General features: G+C 48.2%; 1 protein-coding gene across 1 annotated transcript; it reads right to left on the reverse strand.

Moving 5' to 3' along the window:
- Window positions 1–251: 251 nt before the first annotated feature.
- On the reverse strand, window positions 252–22,711 carry MPP1 (MAGUK p55 scaffold protein 1). The gene is made up of 12 exons (XM_027099655.1): window positions 22,481–22,711; window positions 11,773–11,916; window positions 11,517–11,595; window positions 10,399–10,484; window positions 7,477–7,545; window positions 5,844–6,040; window positions 5,308–5,414; window positions 4,525–4,605; window positions 3,743–3,823; window positions 2,099–2,301; window positions 1,774–1,848; window positions 252–937 (listed from the first exon to the last, which is right to left on the reverse strand). Exons 1-12 carry the CDS (start codon window positions 22,580–22,582, stop codon window positions 761–763), a joined length of 1,401 nt encoding a protein of 466 aa, XP_026955456.1. The 5' UTR covers window positions 22,583–22,711; the 3' UTR covers window positions 252–760.

The following is a 22,711-nucleotide window of genomic DNA, read 5'->3' on the forward strand; positions in this document are numbered from 1 at the left end:
CACCAGGGAAGCCCCCAAAATGTTTTTATATGTTACACACACGTATGTGTTCACATGCACATGCCTGGCCCAGCACACAGGCACCGGCCACGTGCACGTAGGCTTTTAGCCTGACTGACCTCTAGGCTTAAGGTCCTCACAGGCCTGAGGGAGACTTGTGAACCCAGCAGAGGCGTCTGGTGTTGGTACCATCCTCCAGCAGCTGCTCCCAGAGGCTTGGGGCACAGGTCGAAACCCAGAGAGTTAAAAGGTACAAGGTCATTGGCGTTTTATTTTAACACAGCAACACTTTTATTGCTTTTGAGGGTTTCGCTAGAGCAGACCTCATCCTATTGCACAGCTGTTTCATTTGGCAGTTTAGAAAGTTGCAGTTAAAGCTTTCTTCAAAGCAAAGACAAATGAAATGCCCAGTGTGATTGAAGGTAAAGGAGTGCAGGCTTCAGAGGGACAGGGTCCATTGCTTTTCCTCCCCGTGTGTACCATCTTTGATCAGCAGCTGTGTTTGGATAGTACTTCTGGACCCCAATTTCCAGAGATCCTTTGGAAATCCTGATCCACGGGGCCCCGTCTATCAGGGAAGTCAGAGCCCAGCCCTTCAGAAACCTGAACAAGATGGATACCCACTGGTCATGAGGATAGTTGCAGAGAGCTGGAAGCTGAAACAGAGCTAGCTGGGGCGATCCTGTTTGTCTTGAAGCAAGGGGAATGGAGTTCCTAAGGCTCGACAGGGGCCCATAGTCGTTCCCCCTGTTCTGCAAGCTTAGTAAACCCAGGAGACGGGCACCCACTGTGGAGAACTGCATGCCCGGTCGAAGGCTTCTTGCAATTTCTTAAGGGTTTCATCGACGCTGTTATTGACCAGTGAGAGGTCAAAGTAGTGAGCATACTGGCCACGGATGGCCTCGGAGTCCTTCTGCAGCTGCTGCAGGGCTTCCGTCTGTGGAGGAGACAGAGAAAGGGAGGGAGGGGGAGAGAGGGCGCCATGGATGGAGCAGGGATCCACCCGTCTGCACCCCAGCACCACCGACTCCAGTAAAACATACAAGTACAGTGAGATTGTGTTTCCCCTCTAGCAGATTTCACCGAAGACGAAACTGCATAACATGCTCCTGGCATAGGGACGACCTCTCTCAACGTTCCCAACACAATCCTGCCTGGAATCTCTCCTACAGATATATTTGCACGTGTCAAACGCCGTACGCACAGGGCCATCGACCGTCGTATTATTTATAATAAGTTTTAAACCTAAATAGCCATCAAGAAGGCAATGAGGAGACTAAATGAGTGTCTGCTACATCCACACGATGCGAGACCACAGCTACTGAGAAAGCGCAAAGCAAGGCGCCTGCAGGGTGGGTTTGGGGCGGCTGGGCTCTGGGGAGCGGGGAGGCCTTTCAACACGGTCCTGGCCTCCTTCCCGCCCCTCCCCGCACAGCACGCACCACGTGGGCCCAGGGCCGCCTCTGTTCTTCACAGTCCCTGCCCTGCCCCCAGATGCCCCTCTTAAGCCCATGTCGCACCAGTGTCAGGATCTGCTCTTCTGCAACAATGGGCTGGCTAGTGCATTAACAACTGTGTGCTGAACAGACGGGACAGGCACACGTGCTCTGGCCCCTGGCCGGGCGGGAAGGGGACAGCAGCAGGCAGGGTTAGGTTTAGGGTCGGGAAGCTGAGCTCTGCCGGCGCTCTGGCCAACGATCCGGACCGATGCCCGGTCCTCATGGGCCTGGAGAGCGGCCCCCACCACCACCCAGCACAGACCCTTCATCCCACCTGAGTGCCCTGGTCAGTGGGTGCGATGAACACAATGAAGGGTGAAAGTTCTGCCGTCCGAACAATCTTCAGGGTCTGGAAAAAGGGAGTGGAGGAAGAAGAGAGGGGAAGAAAAGGAGTTAGCTGTCGTGACGGACCTTTGCGATTGGCATCTTCGGGCCTCGCCAACCCCCGCACCGTCTCCAGCGTTTCTGGTCCTGCTGTTCTTCCTCCAGGTGATCCCAGGGAAAGCTCGTGGCACAGATCTGCACTCGCGGGAGGGTCCCACGAGCTGTGCCCTTCAGCACCCTTTTCCCATCCGCTCCTGCCTTCCATGCCTACCCACCTGGGGCTCAATGTCAAGGATGGCGATCTTGTCCTGCTCGTGGATCTGGTGCACTGTTTCAAATTTGGTGCCAAACATGTTGCCCTGGTAGCTGCCAAACTCCAAGAACTCGTTGGCAGCGATGCTCCGCGTCATCTCCGCTGTGGAGACGAAGTGGTACTCCTTCCCGTCTTCTTCACTCTTCTTGGCCGGCCGTGTCGTATCTGTGCACGAGAACCCAAATCCCTGAGCAACTCAGGGCCTCCTGGGCTCCCGAGGGCTCGGACGCTGGCGTCGCCACCGCCACCCCAGCTGCGTTTAGCGCACGGAGTTTCCCGGAGGGGTGTCTCACACAGGACCCCGAGGGGCTGACTTTGGGAAACGAAGAGGACCAGGAAGTCCCCCATCCGCCCAGAACACATTTAACTGTCAAGAGCCAGAGTACCATCCTCCTCCCTTTATGAAGAAGCATCTCTCAAACACCAACCCCAGGGACACGGAAGCTCAGAAATGAAGAAATGACAGCTGAAAATATTTTAGAAACAGATCTCCGGGCTACAGTCAGGATTTCTGGGAAGTACACTGAAAGTCTCCTTTTCGTTGTTTGGAAAGAAGAGTACTCTGGTTTGCTTTAAACTCACACTGTTAAATGCTGGAATGTCCTTAAGTCACAACGTTTACGATTACTCATGTAAGTGATCCTCTGAGTAAAACGTGCTACGGATGCTGTAGCTTGAGACGCGACCCCCTGGTCGCCTGCGTCATCCTCTGGTCTGTCTCAACGGGCACCTTCTCCTCAATCCACAACTGCCGCGTGTCTTTCTTTCCATCTTATAAAACGATGACTCTTCTTTGACCTGAGTTATCCTCACCTCTTACCCTTTCTAACTCACTTCTCATTCTAACTTACTGAATGATGGAACTGTCGTGGTTATTTCTACCTCCAAGGCCTTCTGCTTTCTGACCCCAGTGTGTCACTCTGTCCTCAAAGGCAAAATGGAGAAGGAATAAAAAAAATACAAATAACAGGTTTAGAATCCAGTTTTCTACACAGATTCGCTCCTGGGAATGCAACTAATCTAAGCGTCCGCCTGACTGCTGGCCTGACCCTTCTACAGCAGCTGCTGGGGTTACGGGGGCCTTACTGAGCGCTACTTTGAGAAAATATTTCATGAAAATCGGTGGCTGTCCTGTAATTTCCTTAGCCACTCAATGGACCGGAAGAGAGCTCTCAGAGTGATTTAGGCATATGAGAAAGTGTTTATAATATAAATTAAATGAAAGAAAGTAACATGAGTTTTTAATAACATATTATTTGTTTAATCTTTTAAAGCGGTATAAAAATGTTGACCGCTGCTTCTCTTATGTAGACAAACAGCACAGCTACTTTTTTAGTGGGAGCAACTATGGGCACAAATTTGTATCTTTCCAAATTGGCTTTTCTTTTTATAATCAAACATTTTTTTAAAAAAAATCACAAAGGAGGGACTTCCCTGGCGGTCCGGTGGTTAGGACTCAGCGCTCTCACTGCTGGGGCCTGGGTGTCATCCCTGGTCAGGGAACTAAGACCTTGCAAGCGGTGCGGTGCAGCTGAAGAAAAACAAATCACAAAGGAAAAGACAGATGACCGTGGCAACGTGTCCTTGAGGCCCCCGAGCTACTCACACGGGGCGGGGTACGCGAACTTGTCCGGGCTCTGGCTGAGCAGGGCGCTCTTGATGTGGCTGCGGCCCACGCCGCTGGCTCCTGCACAGACAGAGGAGATAAAGGCTTCCATTTCTTGCCCCAGGCACAAAGGTGGGGCTAGGAAGAGGAATGGGATAGGGGTTTTCATCTCTCAGACCCTCGAGATGAGCTACAGGTCAAAGCGAGTTGCGTGGCTTCTGGGCTGGTGTCAGGAGGACCGGGGGCTCCAGGCGCTGGGGTCCCAGTTAGGATTCCGAAGACAACTGGCATTTCCGCAGAGGAGCCAGCTACCACATGGCATTTTCTGTTTATTTCTGAAGTATATTTGCCTTACTGGACTCTGAATGGAACTGACTTTTACTGGAAATTTAAACAGAACCCTCATACAGGTCCTCTAACCAACTCATGTTTTCACTCTAAAGATGGGGAGGACCCGGAAGCATAGGCCTGGAGCACCCCTACTGCCGCCAGACGGACAGACAGCCCGAAAGAGTTAGTTGCTGAAAACCATGTGAGGTTTACCCTATGTTGTAACGTGAACCCGGTAAGGACTCAGAAAACTCCTTATATCTGCTCCACGTGGAGGACCCAAGACACCTGCCTTCCCGTTTCCTTTTCTTCCTCACTGCCCTTGTTTTTTTGTTTGTTTGTTTGTTTTGTTTTTTTGAGAGAGGGAGTGAGGGAGGTTACGTACTGCAGGCAGGGAAATAAGAACAGAAATGCAGAGATGTACTCTAAGTGGCAAAGCAATGAGAAGATACCGATGAGCACGAGGGTCTTCCTCTTGAACGCAGGGAGCCGAACAACTTCCTCGTAAGAAACAACATCCAACTGATCAAAAACTAGAGACAAAGAAAAGCAAGCCGTGTTCATGCCAGAGCTGGGCACACAGCGAAGGCTGCGACCGGCTATACCGGCTCGGACAGCATCAGGGACAACCTGGATCGTGGATGCCCTTCCTTGGGGTCTATTTTTTGGTTTTCCCAACCCCCGCACCATATAAACTCAGCACGGCTGTTGGTCAGTCCTCTGGACTCGGATTTTCTCTAATCTTTTGGCCCCCAACCTCTCCACTTCTTCTCCACAGTTCGTTACCCGACGCGCCTGTCATCTCCCCTTATCTCCAGCTCGCGCTGCTGTCCCTTCCTCTCTGCCACCAGCGCGATGCTCCGGCCACATCTGCCTCACTGGAGGCCCCTGACATAGCTTTTAGGCCCTGTGCTTTGCTCCTGTCTTTCTCTAGAATGCTCCCGGCAGGAAGGAGGCATTCAATAAATAGTGGCGCAATCGCAGATTATTCTTCACTTGCTATCTACAATCCACTCAAACGCATTTATAATGTTCATATATTTCCAAACATGGCAGCTAAGGGACAAAGTGTGAATTAGTTCTAAGGAAAACAGGCCACTGTCTGGGGCTGCTCAGACCCTGCAGTTGGCCACACTGATGGCACTGATGTACTGAGAAGGGTCTGGAAGACTGTTGGGTTGGCTCCCTGGGGGTGAGAACGATGTGCCGGGCAGCGGGGAGGCTGGGGAGCGTACTTGCGCTGTGCTTGGCCAGGTACTTGTCTTTGTACTTTTTCTTCTTCCCGAAGGGACTGCAGCTCGGAGCCTCACTCGGAGCAGACTGAGCCCCGCTCGCCACGCGCCTGGAGGGAAGAGATGACCGAGGACACTGGTGGCTTCTTGGTGTAAAAGCCCGGGGTCATTCGCCTGTGCCGTCCCTTCTACACAGAACCCCCAGACCCATGTGCCTCCTGCCCTTTGTGTCATCCCAGACCCCGTCCTCCTCCGGCAGAGAAAGAGGGGGCTGCAGTCCCAACGCGGGCTTAGGGACCTAAAGCTTAGGGAAGGCATTTGTGGCAACACAGATCCACGGATGAAGGGAGAGCCAGTCGTCCTCCTTCACCCATAAGGGCCAGTCAGGCTCATCAAGGCATCATTGGCCCCCCCACCCCGCCCATTCTTCCAGGAAAAGCGGAAGGTTGGCCCGGTTGAGAAACAGAAACTATACACAGGATGAGATTTCCGTAGCTGAGCAGCATGGCGGCCATGGGTCCCCGCCATTGGCAGCTCACCACTCCTGCAGCTCGGGGGAGGGGATCAGGCCCGCCGACCCCTGGGAGGATCCTTCCACCCGTCCCTGCCACCAGTTGCTGTCATCCTTGTTGATGATCTGGATGACGTCCCCGGTGACGAACTTCAGCCCCGCCTCCTTGCAAGGGATCAGGTTGTCCTTTTTGGGATCATAGTCAAACTGTGCTCTCATGAACATCTGAAAAAGAAGGCTACTATCTGAAATGCACTTGTTTCCTTGTGAACGCGCCCGAAGTCCTGACCCCACAATCTACTTCTACACGGAAGCTTGTCAGTTACAATACACGGATACACGTGCCCACCATAGCATTATCTATTAGAGCGAAATATTAGAAACAATCTGATTTTCCAAGAATGGGGAATTAATTAAATACGGCCATCTACAGAATATATTACCATGCAACTATAAAGATCAATTTGTAGAAGAGTATTTAATGTCCTGGGAAAATGCTGCTGATATAACATTAAATGAGAATATCATTAAATAAAAACAATACCTAGTACACTTAAAATTTTAAAGGAGTATTTCTTTCTACATAGAAACAAAAAAGACCGAAAGAAGCTATATCAGAATTTAATACCAGTTACCTCTGCTAGGAAGATTAGGGGTAAAAATCCAACCCAAAGAAATAAAGAAATAATAAAGAGCAGAAACCAGTGAAACACAAACTAGAGTTGAAAGGATCAAGAAAGGCAACATTGGTTCTCTGAAGACTCATGAAATTAAGGCTGATTAACAAACTAGAGAAGACACCATTTCCCAGCAGAGAGCACAACGTAACACCACTATCACAACGGCCAAGATGAAGGAAAAAAGCCCAGATAATTCTAAGTGCTACAGTGACCACGTGGAAGAGCTGGGACTTGCAGCCGTGAATGGAAAACCCTGGAAAGTAGTTCGGCAACATTGTGAAAGAGGCACGCAGCCTAAAGCTCGTCAGAAATGCACCAAAACTCAGGTACAGAGAGGTTCATGGCAGCACTAAGTTTTGTAAGAACTAAAAAGCTGGAATCACAGAAGGCCCTCCAGAGCACAGTCATACAACAAATGAAGAAGAAGGAATCACCTGTTGCTACAGCACAGACTTCACACCGAGTGAACAAAATGAGACACTAAAGGATTCATACTGCATGAGTCAATTTACACAAATTTCAAAAAGGGGCAAAACTCGTCTCTGGAGTTAGAAGTCAGGGCTGGCGGGACTGGAAATGGGCACGGGGACTCTTACGGTGCTGGTCACGTGGGTGTGTTCAGTTTGTGAAAATTCATCTACTTTCACACTTACGATTTGTGTCCTTTATTGTATATGTGCCCATATATACCAAACCTTCAATTTAAAACAAGTTTTTTAAAAAAGAAAATTATACCATCATACGATAAGTGACCCGTGACAGAAACTTCAGAGTTATTTTTTTAAAACTTCCTTCTTCCACATTTATCTGTCAGGGCCCCGCAGCCTGCCAGTTTGTAACACATGTTAGTTTGGTTCAGAGAGTACCTGGCAGCTATGCTTGTTGAGATATTTACAATCACATCACTTCAATCAAATTCGAAGAATACACACTGGGCCTGAATCCTGCCATCATCACAACAGAGAAGATGGTGCCACCTACCTGCAGTGCAGGAAGCCGATTTTGCTGGTTGGGAATTACTTTCAATGAGATCATTCCTTTGGTTTCTTTCTATTAAAAAAGAAAGGTGAAATAAAATCGTCATGTAAAACGAGCTGGGGTGACTGGGGGTTTCATTAAGTCATTTTTCCCCTCCCAAAGTCCTGGGCATTTTTTTTCCCAATAGCCATCTTTACTGTACACTTTGAAATCTTGTAGCACAATGCTTCCTCCAAGACAGAAGTGTCATGTGCCCCATAAACCAGCATAACAAAGAATAACGAACAAAGGCTAATAGTTTTCCCTCCTCCGCGCAGTCGACCCCCAACAGGTCCCCAGAAGTACTTAAAATGAGCCCTGGCACACGAACAGCCACACATTTCTCCACACCAATAAAGGGCCAGTCATGTGCCTAAATACTTACACACAAATTCAGACATGTGTATTTTTGCTAGTTGTTTTTAACAAAAATGGGATTATACTATATGCATTACTCTATGACTTGCTTCCAGGTTGATACATGAAGACCTCACTCACTCTGTCTCATGGCTCTGCCGCATCCCTTGCTCAGCCACCATCCCCATTACTGGGCGTGTCCACTGTTGCCAGTTTTTTTTTTATTACAATCTGCCGCAGTAGACACCCTTTAACGCGTGTCCTTATATATTTGCATTTGATTTATACAGAATAGAACCCCATGATGGAAATGCAGAGTCAAAGGATAAAAACAATTTTATAGCTATCCTCAAATTACTTTTCTAAAAAACTATAAAAATTCCACTCTCACCAGGAGCATATGAGAGTCCCTTTCCCCTGAAATTCTTGCCAGAATTACATGTTAACGTTCGTTTTAAATTTCTGCCAATCTGATGGGTGGAAATTATTTCATGGTTGCTTTATTTTGTAATTTTATTACCATAACCAAAATTGAGCACTTTTCAAGAGCTCATTGGCCACATGCTTTTTCTTCTTATATATTTTGCCCAGTTGTCTAGTTGGTTGTTTGTCTTCTGAAAGCCCAGAGTCCTAACCACTGGACAGCCAGGGAACTCCCTAGTTTTTTGTCTTTTTATACAAAGTTTAGAAGCACTTTAAATATTAGAGTTGTTAACTGTCTACCTATTATATGCACAACAAGTATTTCTCCAAGTGTATTGTTCATGGTAACTTTTGCCAGGACACAAATTACCTTTTACATAGTTGATTTTATTTACGTAAATCAAAAAGAAGCACAAATGTTGAATGTTCGCATACTTGAAACGGTTTTTATGCAAGACGAAGGGATACAGCTGTGCCATCGGCTCAGAGAAAACACGTGCATCACGTTCTATTGAGAAGCAACCATTAGGCCAAACTGCTCCTCGTGTTGGTGACCATGAAACGATCCAGCCAGTGTCCCGGTGGGAAACAGGTGGCCCACTCCAGAGAGTGGGAAGACGCTGAATGAAGGGTCTGGGGCACGTGGTCCGACACTGTTTGCAATTGGTGGATATGTCTTGTAAGAGTCGAATTTTCATCTACCTGTTCTCCCTGCAGTGTTTTCTTTTCTAGTCTTTTCTTTGTGGAAGGAACTGGGTCGTTGGTCCTATAGAGTTGCTCATAGGTGGGTTATGCCTACTTCAGAGTTATATCTTACAAACCCCTTCACCCTCCACATTCATTTACCAAGGTCCTGTCCATTCTATTTCGGTTGTTTCTTTTCTTCTGCTTGTTTTGGGTTTCATTTGTTTTCCTTCTTCTAGTTTCTGTGGGTAGAAGCTGAGGCTGTTGACTGAAACTTTCTCGTTTTATAATCCAGGCGTTTCCACCTTGGTCCGAGTTCAGTGGCATTCCACAAAATCGGATACACTGTGCTTTCATTTCTATTCATTTAAAGACAGTGTCTAATTTGCCTTGCGATTTCTCCTATGGCCTGTGACTTCTTTAGAGGTGTGTTAACTTCCAAATATTTAGGGATTTCCAGGTATCTTTCTGTTTTTTATTTCTAATTTCATTTCATTGTGGGTGGACGGTGCATTTTTGTATGGTCTGAATCCTTTAAACCTGTTGAGGCTGTCATGTGGCAGAGGGTACACAGTCTATCCTGCAGGATGTGGCAGTCCTGACAGTGTTTGCTTCAAGTATTCTGAATCCTCTGTCATCAGGTACATGAATATTTAGGACGTGAGGCATTTCAAGAAGCAGGGTAAACCCGGTCCCTGTTATTTCATCTGGGTCAGAGGTGAGGTCTATCCTTAAACAGCCATGCTTCCGAGCTCTCTAAGGTTCAGTTTCCTCAGCTCTGGTTCAAAGTAAACTTTTCCCTAAGTTGCTGTTTTCTGCTTCATTCCCTGGCTGGTACCCTGGCATCTCCTTGCTGAGTGCCTGAGGGGTGCTTCCTACCAGCCGTGACCAATTACACCCGACTACCCCACGTGTTTTTTCCTGCTTTGGTTACAGGAAGGGTCTCTGCTGTGTTCAGGGGCGGACAGGGATGGTGAAGAATCTCGAGAGGCAAACACCCAGCACGATGCCCGGCACAGCTGCGTCTAAAGAGCACATTCAACATTTCACCTATTATAGCTCAGTTGTTCTCTGTAACAAATCTATGACATAAGAACAGCAATTACTACCATCTTCATTTTACAGATGACCTAGAGAAGTGAATTCACCTGCTCCAAATCACAGGGCTGGAGTAAAGGAGAGCGGGATTCAGAGCTGCCATTGCAGTCCAATGCTCTTTCTAGACAGACACTCTGGGTCTTTTGCCTTGTTTTAGAAGTTTACTAAATGAAGACAGAGAGCTGTCATTTCTTGCACAGAATAAAGATTAGCAGTGGTAAGAGGCCCTTCAACGAGGTATAAACACTTTCACAGAAAAATGACGTACACAGACACCAATGCGGATCGATGCTTCACGAAGACAAGGGCATAGTGAATACCCACCATTGCCTTCTGCAGCTGATCTACTGAGTGATTAGTCACGTTCGTGCCGTTGATTTCTAGGATCTCATCTCCGACGTGAAGGGAGCCTACCAACAGAAGAACAAACGTTCAGACGAAAGAGGTGTCAACAGAAGTCAAAACGCCACAGAGAAGAAACCATGATCTAGAGCATGTTGTACGACAGACTGTAGAACACACAGGGTTGAAACCATTCAACCATGAGAGATGGGAATGTTCTGTTCATGGCCTTCAGGGACCTAGCAAGACAGGCACTTGACGGTTTAAGATTATGTCATCCTCCTTGACCTCAGGACTCCAACTGCAAAATAAAAGCACTTGGTCCTGAAAGTGTCCTGGAACTAGAGTCCCCCTGACGTCAGGGGGCTATGACACAGCTGAACACACTCCAAGGAACAAGAAAGCTCAATGTTTCTCTGTTGTTTAGCTAAGACCTCCAAATGCTACCAAGTGGTAAAGTTAATCGCTGTTTAGATTCTATGTGAAGAATGGGTATCAATACCTGTGCTACCCTTGATGCACAGAAAAGCACTTTTACTCAATGACTCATCTGCAAATTGACGGCAGCTTCACATGGCGATACAACAGTTACTTGTCGTTATTTGTTAATATCTATTTTCTCAGTTTATTTTTTTTTCTTTTCTTTTCTTTTCTTTTTGGCCGTGCCATGTGGCTTGTGGGATCTTATGTCCCCGACCAGGGATGGAGTCCGCACCCTCGGCAGCGAAAGCGCGGAGTCCTAACCACTGGACCGCCAGGGAATTCCCTATTTTCTCAGTTTAACTGGTAGCCTCAGGAGGTCGAGATGGTCTGTTTTCTTCACTGCTATGTGTTCACAGTCTAGTGCAAGGGGTTGCATATAGTAGTTGCTCAAATGTTAACTAACTGCAGAAGTATTGGCATAAATAAGTGTATGAGAATGCTCAGAGGGAGCGACAGTGGCGCTGGGCGATTCATCATTCGAAAGAGCCAGTCATTACGGTACAAAAAATCTCTCGGCACGCACACAGATGCTCCCTGTTTTGAACACTATAAGCTTCGTGCCCCTCGGCCCTGGACAGGGAGTAAAGGATGAATCCCTGAACAAAACACGCCTGCACCTTGTCTGTGAATCATGCCGCCGTGGAGGATTCTGGCCACCGTGCAGGACTGCTTCTCATTCAGCTTCAGCGTGATTCCCTGGAAGACAGACGAGGGCACAGCAAGCTTAACTGCAAGCTCTTTCTGAGTTGATCTTTAAGACAACTTAAGGCAACTTCTTGGGAGAAATATTTTGTCTGCACACGAGGTGTCATCAGTTGGCAGGGGCAAGAAGCCTGCCATGAGGGGCCTGGGGTGGGGAGGAAGAGGGATTACCATGGGCTCCGCGGTGACCTTCTCGAACTGGATGAGCCGCACCTTCCGAGCCTCCTGGCCCTGGACCCGGGTGGGGCTCCCCGGGGCGGCGGGCCCGTTGGTGTACATGTCCTCCATCACGGCACTCAGCTGGGGTGACACAGTCTGTCGGGTCAAAACAGCAGAGAAATGTATGAAGCAAGCAGCCGTCGGGTCGTTGTTGCGCGTCCAAACCCCAAAGGCTCAGCAAACCAACGCTTATCTCCTAAGGCTGGTGGCCAGTTGCATTAGACTTGATGTGAAGCATTATTTATCCAAGTGGCTACCCCTGCCATCAGCCCGAGACGACACATCAACTGTGACCCCTTGACCCCGACCATGAAGACAGCAATGCTGGACGGATTACACTCTAGAAAGATGTCTTTAGTATAAATCTGAAGTAATTTAAGGCCCGTGGCCTTGGCAGGAGGGCACACAGAGGGATGGATTTTGTAATCCATGGTGTTGGGTCAACCCCGCACAGGCCAAGGGCACGTTGGTCCCCACATCACTTTATATAGAGAACGAGTTCCAAACGTGCAAGGTAAAACCACCAAGCTTTGAGAAGAAAGCACAATACATCTTCAAACCCTGGGGGGAGGCGGAGAGCTGTAAAAACACGGAAGCTAAAACTACAACTACTTTAAAGTTAGGAGTATCTGTTCGTGGAGAAACTCCACTGAGACAGGCAAAGGTTTAGTAGACACAGAGAGCAATAATCAAACAGCACACAACTGATCTCACCAAAACTGAAAGCTTCTCACCAAAACTCTCAGCCTGAGAGTACAAAGACTTATACCTACAACATGTGAAGAATTCTCACTCAATAACGGGATGATGAGCAATGAAAAGATGGACGAAACGTCTGAACAAACGCTTCACTAAAGGCCTATGAAGAGCCAACATCACCGTGATACCACTCCGCAGCCACTAGGGAGCCTACAGTGAAAAGGACAGATGTTGGAAACGCCCAGACATCGCCGGTGGGAACGCTAAATGGCGCAGCCCCGTGGAAAAGAGTGTGGCGATTTCTTATATCAAGTTACGCATTCGTTGACCCTATGCCCTGGCAACCCCACTCCTAGGTGTTCACCCACGGAAAGGCTTGCACACAGAAGTTCACAGCAGCTTTATTCGCTATAGCTGAAAAGTCCACCTGCAGGAGGAGACCATTCACGCTGTTTTAGAACAAGCAAAAAAAACTACAGTAAAAAAAATTAAAAAAAAAAAAAATTTAAGACAGTGGTTGCCTCTCATAGGATGGGAAGGGGTAGGCTGGGTAAGGGCATGACAGACCTTCTGGAGTGGTGATGTTCCAAACTGTGACCAGGGTTGCGTTGCACAGGTGTATGCATTTGTTAAAACTCATCCAGTGCATTTCACTGTACGTAAACTTAACCACAAAATTTAAAAAAGAACCATAAATACTGAACCCTAGCCGATGATATGCATGCTGAAGCTTTTAGGGGTGAAGTGTTCTGATCTTTGCAACTTATTTTGAAGTGCAAAACAAAAAAAAAGGTGAATGGATGGTTTTGGGATAGATATGTGATAAAGCAAACATGGCAAAATGTTAATGGTAGAATCTAGGAGGTATGGCTAATGGAAGTTGCTATAAAATTGTTTCATCTTTTCAGTGAGATTGAAAATTTTCAGATAAAACATTGGAAGGGAATGGCACTAAGACAGTGACAAGGCCATGGAGCAGGGAACTGGAACCCTCGTGTGGTGTCCTACTGTGGATGGACTTTGGGGTGCTTCCAGGTTTGGGCTTTTAAGAACAGTGTCGCTCTGAGACCACAAGCCAACGAGAATAAGTGGCTGCTGCACAATATGAATAAATCTCCTTGAAACGCTCCTTCTCCTGATACAACAGTCAATCAAAAACCATATGCAGAAGGAAGAAGCCCGACCCTGGTTTATGTGAGGATTGAGTTGAAAATGGATTGTGGCTGCAATCCAGCCACACCTGGGGTGCCCCTCAGAGACCGTGGGGAGGGAAGATCTTCCCAATGGGTGGAGCCGTGAGCAGGACACCTCGTCAGCCACTTGGTGGCAAAGGAGAAGCGGGAATATCCCCAGGTGGGAACAGCTAGACCTATCTGTCTGTCTACAGAATGAGGGAAGTACTGACAAAGAGAAACTGCCTTGTGTAGCAACTAGAACTTCGAAAACCTCTCATGCCGTTGAGTCATGCGGCACTGCTATTAAAGCAGAATTGTCTAACAAAGGGCCATACTTAGGAAAGTGACTTATGAGACCTGGGAGCCCAGAACCACACAGAACTTCAAGGCCGTCTACAGTAGATAAGCCATTAATACAGTCACCACTGCATCTGTGCGGGGGCATCCTGGCACACAGACACCATGTAGCCCTGAAAAGGAGGTTCAGAGGTTAATCTGGAAGACATATTAAGTGGAAAAAAAAAAAGAGTGAGGAAAGGTATGTTATCATCAGCATAAACAGTGAAAGATAAGAATATCTTCATATTTGCTTGTAAATGCATCATCTCCCTCTGGAAAGAGACATGAACAACAGGGAGGAACTGGGTGACTAGAGAAGGAGGTGAGAAGTAAACTGTATTCGTTTCATTTCAAATTAATTTCTAAACAGGCAAATGAAAGCCTATTATTCCTAAAGCCCTACAAAGTACAATGCTTTCTATTCTGGCAAGATAGAATTTTCCTAAGTGACTGTGATTTAGGTTCAAGTTGGCAGCCTAAGTACTTGCGTGTAGCCTGGACCCTGTTTAAATGAGACCAAAGGGGGAGGGTAAATAGAAACCCACAGACAAAAAACAGGAAGTCATCAGGGATGAGAGATTTCAAAAATTTTTCCAGAAGACAGCAGAGCCTGGAACGTGCACACAGGAGGAATTGGCCAGGGCAGAACGGGCTGGGGCTCGGGCTTCTGAGAAAACGTCTCCTGAAAAGCTGCCCACCCAACCTACAGCTCCACTTTCAAGGCAGGAAGAAGGAAGAAGGGCCAGGCCAGTGGCATCTGTCCCAGAACTTCCTCAGTGGATATCTGCTCATGGCTCATCAGCCAGAACTGCAGAACACAGCGTGGCCATCCCAGGCTGCAAAAGGGGCTGAGAAAATAAGAACTGAGTTGGGCATCTTGCCGCCCCAAACAAGATCAGGGAGAAGCTGGGTCAGCAAGAAGTGGACTAAAGCTGTTGGGTCAGCAACCGGTCAGAATAATACAAAAGCCTTCACTAACTTTCCCTTTTTACAATCTACCTACAGCAAGTCACGAAACGACATTAAGGTCCACACACACATGACAGAGAAGAGATGAAGGGAAGGGCTACCGATCCTGTGACTACAGTGAGAGGGAAAGTTGACGAAGGAATGAATGTAGAATTTAAGGTTCTGCTTTATTTTGTTTCGTTTAGTAACAATCAGAAGACCCGTCCCTGTGGAACCTGCCCCCCTGCAGATGGGCACACGCTCTCCAGCTCACTCTCCACGGCACCCTGGGAGGAAAGCTAAGCATGAGCTGTGGATCGTCCTGCATCTGGGATGTTATTTTTTACCCACAAGTGGCTTCACTCACCCGATCCCTGCAGGTTACATGAAAAAAGTACCTCTGGACGACGTGTAATGTACGTGATGTAAAGGCACAGGCCCTTGAACAGCTGAGACAATTTTGAAAAGGAAGACAGTAGAAGGAATCAGTCTACCTGGTTTCAAGATTTATATGGTTACAAATAATCAAGACGGTGTGGTCTGGTAGAGGGGCAGACATAAAGATCAATGGAACAGGAGAGAGAGCCCAGAAATAGACCCACACAGATACGTCCAGTTGATTTTGACAAGGTGCAAAGGTGATTCAACGGAGGAAGGGTAGTCTTTTCAACACATGATGCTGCAGCAATTGGACACCCATAGGCAAAAAAAGAAACACTGAACTAGACCTTTAAAATGGATCATGGACTTAAATGTAAAACGTAAAACTACAAAACTTTTTAGAAAAAACATAGTCATCAGGGTTTAGGGCTAGACAAGAGTTCTTAGACTTGGCACCAACAGCGGGATCCATAAAAGGAAAAACTGATAAATTGGACCCTTAAAAATGGAAAACTTTACCCCTGTGACAGCCTATGTGAAGATGATGAAAAGACAAGATGTGGACTGAGAGAAAACATTCCCAAAGCCCACATCCAATGGAAAACTCTAACATCTAGAGTACATAAAGAATGCTCCATACGCAACAATAAAAACAATCTAATTAGAAAACGGGCAAAAGACATGAACAGATATTTCACTAAAGAGGATATGTAAAAGGAAGGATGGCAGATGAGGACATGAGAAGACGTTCAATGTCATTAGCTATCAGGGAGAAATGCAGATTAAAACCATAATGAAATATACCACTACACACCTATCAGAACAGCTAAGATAAAAATTGGCGACAAGACTAAATGCTGGTGAGGGTGCAAAGAAACTGAACCTCTCATCCATGGCTGGTGGGAATGTAAAATGTTACAGCCATTCGGGAAGAGAGTTGGGAACTTTCCTAAAAAACTAAATGACTACTTTACAACCCAGCAATGGCACAAGACAAAAGTTTGTACAAAATGTGTACATGAAGGCTCATAACAGCTTTATTTGTAGTAACCCCAACCTGGAGACAAGGAGAACAGCCTATAATAGGTGAGCAGTTCAACAGACTGTGGTCTATCCATACCTCGGGACGCTTCCCAGCAATAAAAAATTGCATACAATATGATTCCAGTTATATAACATTCTAGAGATGGCAAAATTATAGAGGACGAGAACAGATTAGTGGTTGCCAAGGGGACACGGGGAGATGTGACTATAAAGGGGTGGCACCAGGGAGGTTTCTGTGCTGATGGAACAGTTCCATATCTTGATTGTGGTGATGGTTACATATATTCAGACATGGGACAAAAGGGCACAGAACTACACTCACACGTCATACCAATGTCAAGTCCATGGTTTTGATGGGGTACTATTTTTGAGCTTGTAGTAGACAGAGGAGAAGTTATTGCATGAAAGAACTAGCAAAATGGCTGGCAAGTCGCACTTGTCTGCAACCGAAGAGCTATAACTAAGAGCACAGTACCAAAGAACGGACAGAGGCAACAACCAATCCTTGAGACATCTGCAGGGTACAGGATCAGTTTCCAGACTCTGGGATGGGTAAGTAAGAGGCCACAACACACAGTGACCAAAGAGTTCCTCAAAGCATTGCCCATGGCGACCTGGAACCATGTGGTTAAAACTCTTCAAAGCTAGGTAGCTATTGCCACAGACCCATTTAAAGAGAATGAGATCAAATAGCTCTCTAAGTAGACTCAAGAAAACCAGAGGAAAAGCAGTGTCAAGCTGGAAGGAAGAATTCTTTCTCTCAAATTAAGCATCTGTACTAGTTGTATATTTTTACCATGCACATGTGTTAAGAGATTGAATGTACAGAATGAGGAATTCAAGGATTGCTGACTGAATGACTGCTGTGAATACACAAAGAGCTCAAGTCTCAAATCTCTGGCCTCAAAGCATGAAATAAAACTTAGGACTTTCCTTGATCCTGACTTACAAATCTCTTTTCACTAGTAGTTGTGGGGCTGAGAAAGCTGAAAACCAAACTCAGAAATTAATCCTATGGATCTACCAGCATCTACCATTTATCTGTGTCAGTAACCAAAGCAGGTACTGGTGGCCATAAAACCTGAAAACACAGATCAGATTATTTTATCATGTGCCGTAAAGTACCATCAATAAACCACTTATGATGATTCACCTGTGTTTCGAGATGCGCTGGGCCCGTCTACAGTGACAGGTTCGAAAGTCTCAGTCCACGGAAGACAAAATGACCTTTGCAAGGGGCCGACGCCTACGTGATTGTGCGCCTGGAACAGGCAGATAAAGCGGCACCCTCCGCTCATCGCCTTCTCATTCGGCTCCATGACACAGATTGCTTTTAACACATCAGCCTTTAAATTAAGGACTCAGCACCCAGGAAAGTTCGAGACTTGCTATCTCAAAGGCTGGTCTTTTAAATGTGCTTATTCATCAAGACGTCCCCCTTCGAGATGACTCAGAGCCACTATCATGCTCACCCAGAAGCTGCAAATGATGAGTAAGATAAACGGAACCCTCCGACGTGGCGACCAAAGAACCAACTAGCAACAGTGAGGCTTCCCTGACTGCTCAGCAAGAGGGGGCCAGCCTCTCCTCAACAGCACCTGACATGCAGGAAACTCCCTCAACCAGCCCCCTGCACCCCTCACCACACACAATCCCAGGAGCAGGGCTAGACAGACAGACAGATGCGCACGGAGCCAAGGTGCTTCCTTGACCCCAGCCGTGGGTCTGAGACCACACCAAAGGCAGGACACGTCCACAGAGTTCAGCTGGCCCAGACCCAGCTTTGAAGAATGGGAAGGTTACCCGCCTGCCACTCAGGGTAACTAACTTGTCCAGGTTGACAACTTAGACTGCAGTCTGTCCCCTGTCCCATCTGTCCATCCGTCCACTGGCCACGTGCCGGGCACTTGTCCTGCCCCTGAACTGCTCTAACTTTTCTTGTTTCCATAGCTGGTAATACATTCATTCCAACGTGCTACAAATATTTCGTTTGTTTACTTTGTCGCCCCAAAGCTGAGCCGTCTTTCAATCCTTGCCAGCCCACGACCACCAAGTGATGCTGAACAACGTGGTCAAAGGTACTAGATGGCATTTCGCAGAGTTCACTTCACAACTTTGAGACCAGCCTTCTTCCCCGCCGCCCCAGCAGGACGGGGGCAGCTCTGCAGCCTCTCGGCCTTTAATCACACACACTGCTGGGGTGGCAACGCCTGTGCGCTGAAACCCCCTTCGGAGGAAACATCTGCAGCGGGTTCAAAGGGCAGAGGCAGTGGCTCAAAGGAAGTTGGGATTAAAAAAGAGATGAAAAACAAACTTGGCAGCGGGTGGCTTTCCCACCCAAACAGTCGGATTAAGAGCCGGTGACAGCGAATGGAGGAAAGAACAAACATTTGTTCAGCCTACTGTTAGGCTCCTTGCCAACTGTTTCCATGTGGAGACTTAGAAGAAGGCCCAGGCCAAGAAGGCAAGTGATCGCCGCAGACGGCAGGCAAGGTCAGGCTCCACTTTGGGAAAGAAAACAAGAAAGACTATGAGAAAACCAAGAGGGCTCAAGGTACCAGAAACAGCTGAGCACTGTTTCACCACAAATGACAAGAGCTGGGGAAGAGTTGGGGAAAGAGGAGCGCCTCCGAGCCAGAATTTTCCGGCAAGTGACTTTTGAGCAAAAACCTATACAGACGACCCTTGAGCGATGACGGGTTTGAGCTGCACGGGTCCACTGACACGCGGATTTTTCCCATAGTAAACACTGCAGTGCTACACAATCCGTGCTTGGTGGCCTCCGCGGATGGGAGTTGTGGTCACAGAGGAGCCGTTCCAGCGGCAACTGCGTATGTACTTTGCTCATGTGTATTTCTCTATGGGAAGGAAAAATGGAAAAGTGAAGACTCAGAAAAGAGAATGTCATGTTACAAAAGTTGTATTCTGGTTCCCTAATTCAGAGCATTTCTTCCCATTTCCCACCCCTGGGGTCACTTCCCCTCCTTTTTTAGAAACAGTGAAAGATTTGAGCAACTCACTGCTTAGGGGAAAAAAATCTCTGCAGTCAATGAAATGTCAACTGATTTCATCTCCCTTTGCCCCAGGGGACATTTGGTAGCAGTGTCTCAAGACCCCCGTCAACCCTGAATGTCCCCTGCCTGGAGCGCTATTCGCCAGTGACGTCCTGGCCCCTGCACAGCAGGTGATGCTGCGTCTCCCCGCCCAGGAGCCCACAGACAGCTCTTCTGAGTGGAAACTCACCTGCAGCCTGACATTTCTTAGGTCATTTCCCATGTGGGACAGGCCCAAGTGAACTTTCAGGGACTTTCAACGTATTGCTTCAGTTCATGGGAGAAGGGCTACTTCAAACAGGACTGAAGAGAAAAGTAGGAATTTTACAACCAATCTTATGTGCACTAAGGGATTGCAAAAAAGAACAAGGTCAGAGAGAGCTCATAAAACGTTTCTCCAAGGAAGGAAACATGTACTTAAATATGGGAGACAGGCTACACTTCAAACCTACTGCAAAATTATATTTTGACAATACTTTTTTTTTTTTTTTTTTTTGCGGTAAACGGGCCTCTCACTGTTGTGGCCTCTCCCGTTGCGGAGCACAGGCTCCGGACGCGCAGGCCCAGCGGCCACGGCTCACGGGCCCAGCCGCTCCGCGGCATGTGGGATCTTCCCGGACCGTGGCACGAACCCGTGTCCCCTGCATCGGCAGGCGGACTCTCAACCACTGCGCCACCAGGGAAGCCCGACAATACTTTTTCAATACCAAATGTCGACTATAATCAGAGGTGAAACTTTGGGCTTCCAGTCTTTAGAACTTTTATAGAAAGCAATCTCCCTAAATGAAGCCTTTGGCAACGTGAGTTTATGAACTCCTTTAAAGCCAACAACTTCCTTACAACTTTTCTTGGTTCTTGCCAGGACAGCAAAACGTGCTACTGCTGCTGGACAGGCGCTACGTCAGGTCAACATCACCGCAACCCTCTAAGCAGGTCCACTTTACAGAGAAGAGAAATCAAAGGCACAGGCAGAGCCCAGGGTTGGCAGCAGAGACTGCTAAGAGCCCCAGAGGGAGGGTGAACGTCAGGAAGTGAGAGTCAGCAGGTTCGCGGGGTCAGGCCACCTTTCATCGTGTGGAGATTCTTCTTCCAGTCTCCACACCTCGGCAGGTCTGGACGCTTTGCATTCAGTGCTTTACCAGGTTTTCTTATTTCATGTTCAAATCCTTTCATACACTCAAGCAAAGTGACTAAGCAATAGACTGTATCTGGTATTTTTGCAGGATCAACTCACAGCTCCACAAAAACTGCTTATTACTCAGAGGGCAGTGAAAGGGCCTCTTTTCAAAACCGCACATGACTTCTCCAGCCTCCCCACCAGGCGCAGACAGGTCTACACAGGGTCTGGGCACGGAGTTACAGGTGACACTCAGGTTTTGCTAAGTGAAAAGAGCCAGAAAGAAAAGCCTGCATATGTTTGGAGTCTATTTATAAGACAGTCTGAAAAAGGCAAAGTGGTAGTGTTTTCCAGAAGTTGCCAGGGTGGCTTCCAGGTTTCCGGGGAAATGAACCTAAAGGACCATCAGGGAACTTTCTGGAGTGACACAAATGTTCTACATTATGATTACGGTGACGGCCACATGATGGGATGCATCTGTCAGATGTCATTGAACTGCACAATCAAATCCGTGAATTAGATGTATGCTAGAGTAAACCTCAATAAAGTTTCCAAAAGAAAATTTAATAAAGAGAGGTCGTTTTTTGGGGGGAGTGAGTTAAGGCTCAGCCAAGTGAGCTGACTGTGGGGAAGAAAAAAAAATCCCATGTCCAAACTTGTGAGGAACCAAGTCGTTTTAGAGCCTGAGCCCCTCCTAGGGTACATGCTGCTGCATAACTTCCAATTTTGTCTTGGCAGCTGAATAACCAAGGCCTTCCCCACGGGTTCATCCTGATTTGCAATGACAGACAGGTGTGAATGCGGAGACCTGAGCTGATGCCACCCAGCCCAGAGTCCACAGCTCCACAGTCTGCTTTACTTTGCGGATCTTCAGTTTCCTCATGAGTGAAAGCGGATGGCTACGCTGAATCGCATGTCCACCTCTTAAGTCACTTATTAATTCAGCAAACATTTCTGAGGACCCACTTACCAGGCATTTAAAATGTAAAAAGTGAGTGTGAAACGGCCCTGCCCTGGAAGATCTTGTAGTCTAGGAAAAAGATTCACACTGTGAGTTCTGAGGCTGAGTTATCAAAGGCAAGATAGCTTCTGCCTGGCCCTCTGTCTCTGTCTGTGTGTCTCCGTGGACATCCTTTCTTGGAACCTGGCCACTGTGTTGTGAGAAGGCCAGGGGACATGGAAGGGCTGCTGGCCGGTGCTGCTGATGGCTGACAATGAGACAGAGCGTCGGCCTTCAGATGAGTGAGCGAGCGAGCATCCTGGTGGCCGTGCCCTTGTGGGAGAGACCCTGAGTGACAACCTTACCTTGCTGGGTCCTCGCCACACCCAGAAGAATTAGAGATAACAAGAAAATTATCAACCCTTCCCTCTGGGAATCTTTGAGGATGGAGGTGATGAGCTATTTATGGGCCATCATAGGAATCTGGGGGGCAGAGTTACCTGTGAGATGACTGCCCACAAACAGACACAGGGGTCCACCCACCTGCACCCCAGCACCAGGGGCCCTGCCTAAAGGCACAGGGACGGTGAGTGAACACTTTGGGGCCAGCGTTGGCTTTTACAACCCTTTCTGCTGACACAACCACCAAGCAGTCCTACTCTCGGATCTGCTCCTTACAGTCTTTCTGTGACCCTGACTTCCGTCCACGAAGAAGTTTCCCTTGACCTTAATCAGCTCTCGGTCGAGGCCGCGGCCTCTCCCGATTCTCGCCTAGAGGCGCTTCTGGGGGCCACCAGCCACCGCGCCCGGAGTCCCGCCCGAACCCCGCCGCCCGCCGCGGCCTCCACCCCGGGGGCAGGACCCCCGAGGGCAGGGCGGCGGGCGGGAAGGGACCGCGGCCGGAGGCGCGGCCTAGAGACGAGGACCGGCCCGCATCCCGCGCCGGGCCCCGGGGGCAGCTCACCTCGGGCCGGCTGCGCTTCTGCAGCAAGTGCTCCAGGTAGAGGTCGGAGAGCGCCGTGCGCATGGCGCCCCCGCTCTCGCCCTCGCTCGCCTTCAGCGTCATCTTGCGGGACCTGGGACGCCGGGCGCCGGGACGCGGGGACACGGGGCCGGACAGAGCCTGGAGCGGCAGGGCCCCGGGCCTGCGGCGCGGAGGCGGCTGAGGCGGCGAAGGCGACTGGGAAGCGGCGCG

This window comes from Aethalodelphis obliquidens, unplaced genomic scaffold (genome assembly GCF_003676395.1).
Source record: "Aethalodelphis obliquidens isolate GAN/ISIS:26980383/991018 unplaced genomic scaffold, ASM367639v1 scaffold136, whole genome shotgun sequence".
In the NCBI taxonomy this organism is placed as follows: Eukaryota; Metazoa; Chordata; class Mammalia; order Artiodactyla; family Delphinidae; genus Aethalodelphis; species Aethalodelphis obliquidens.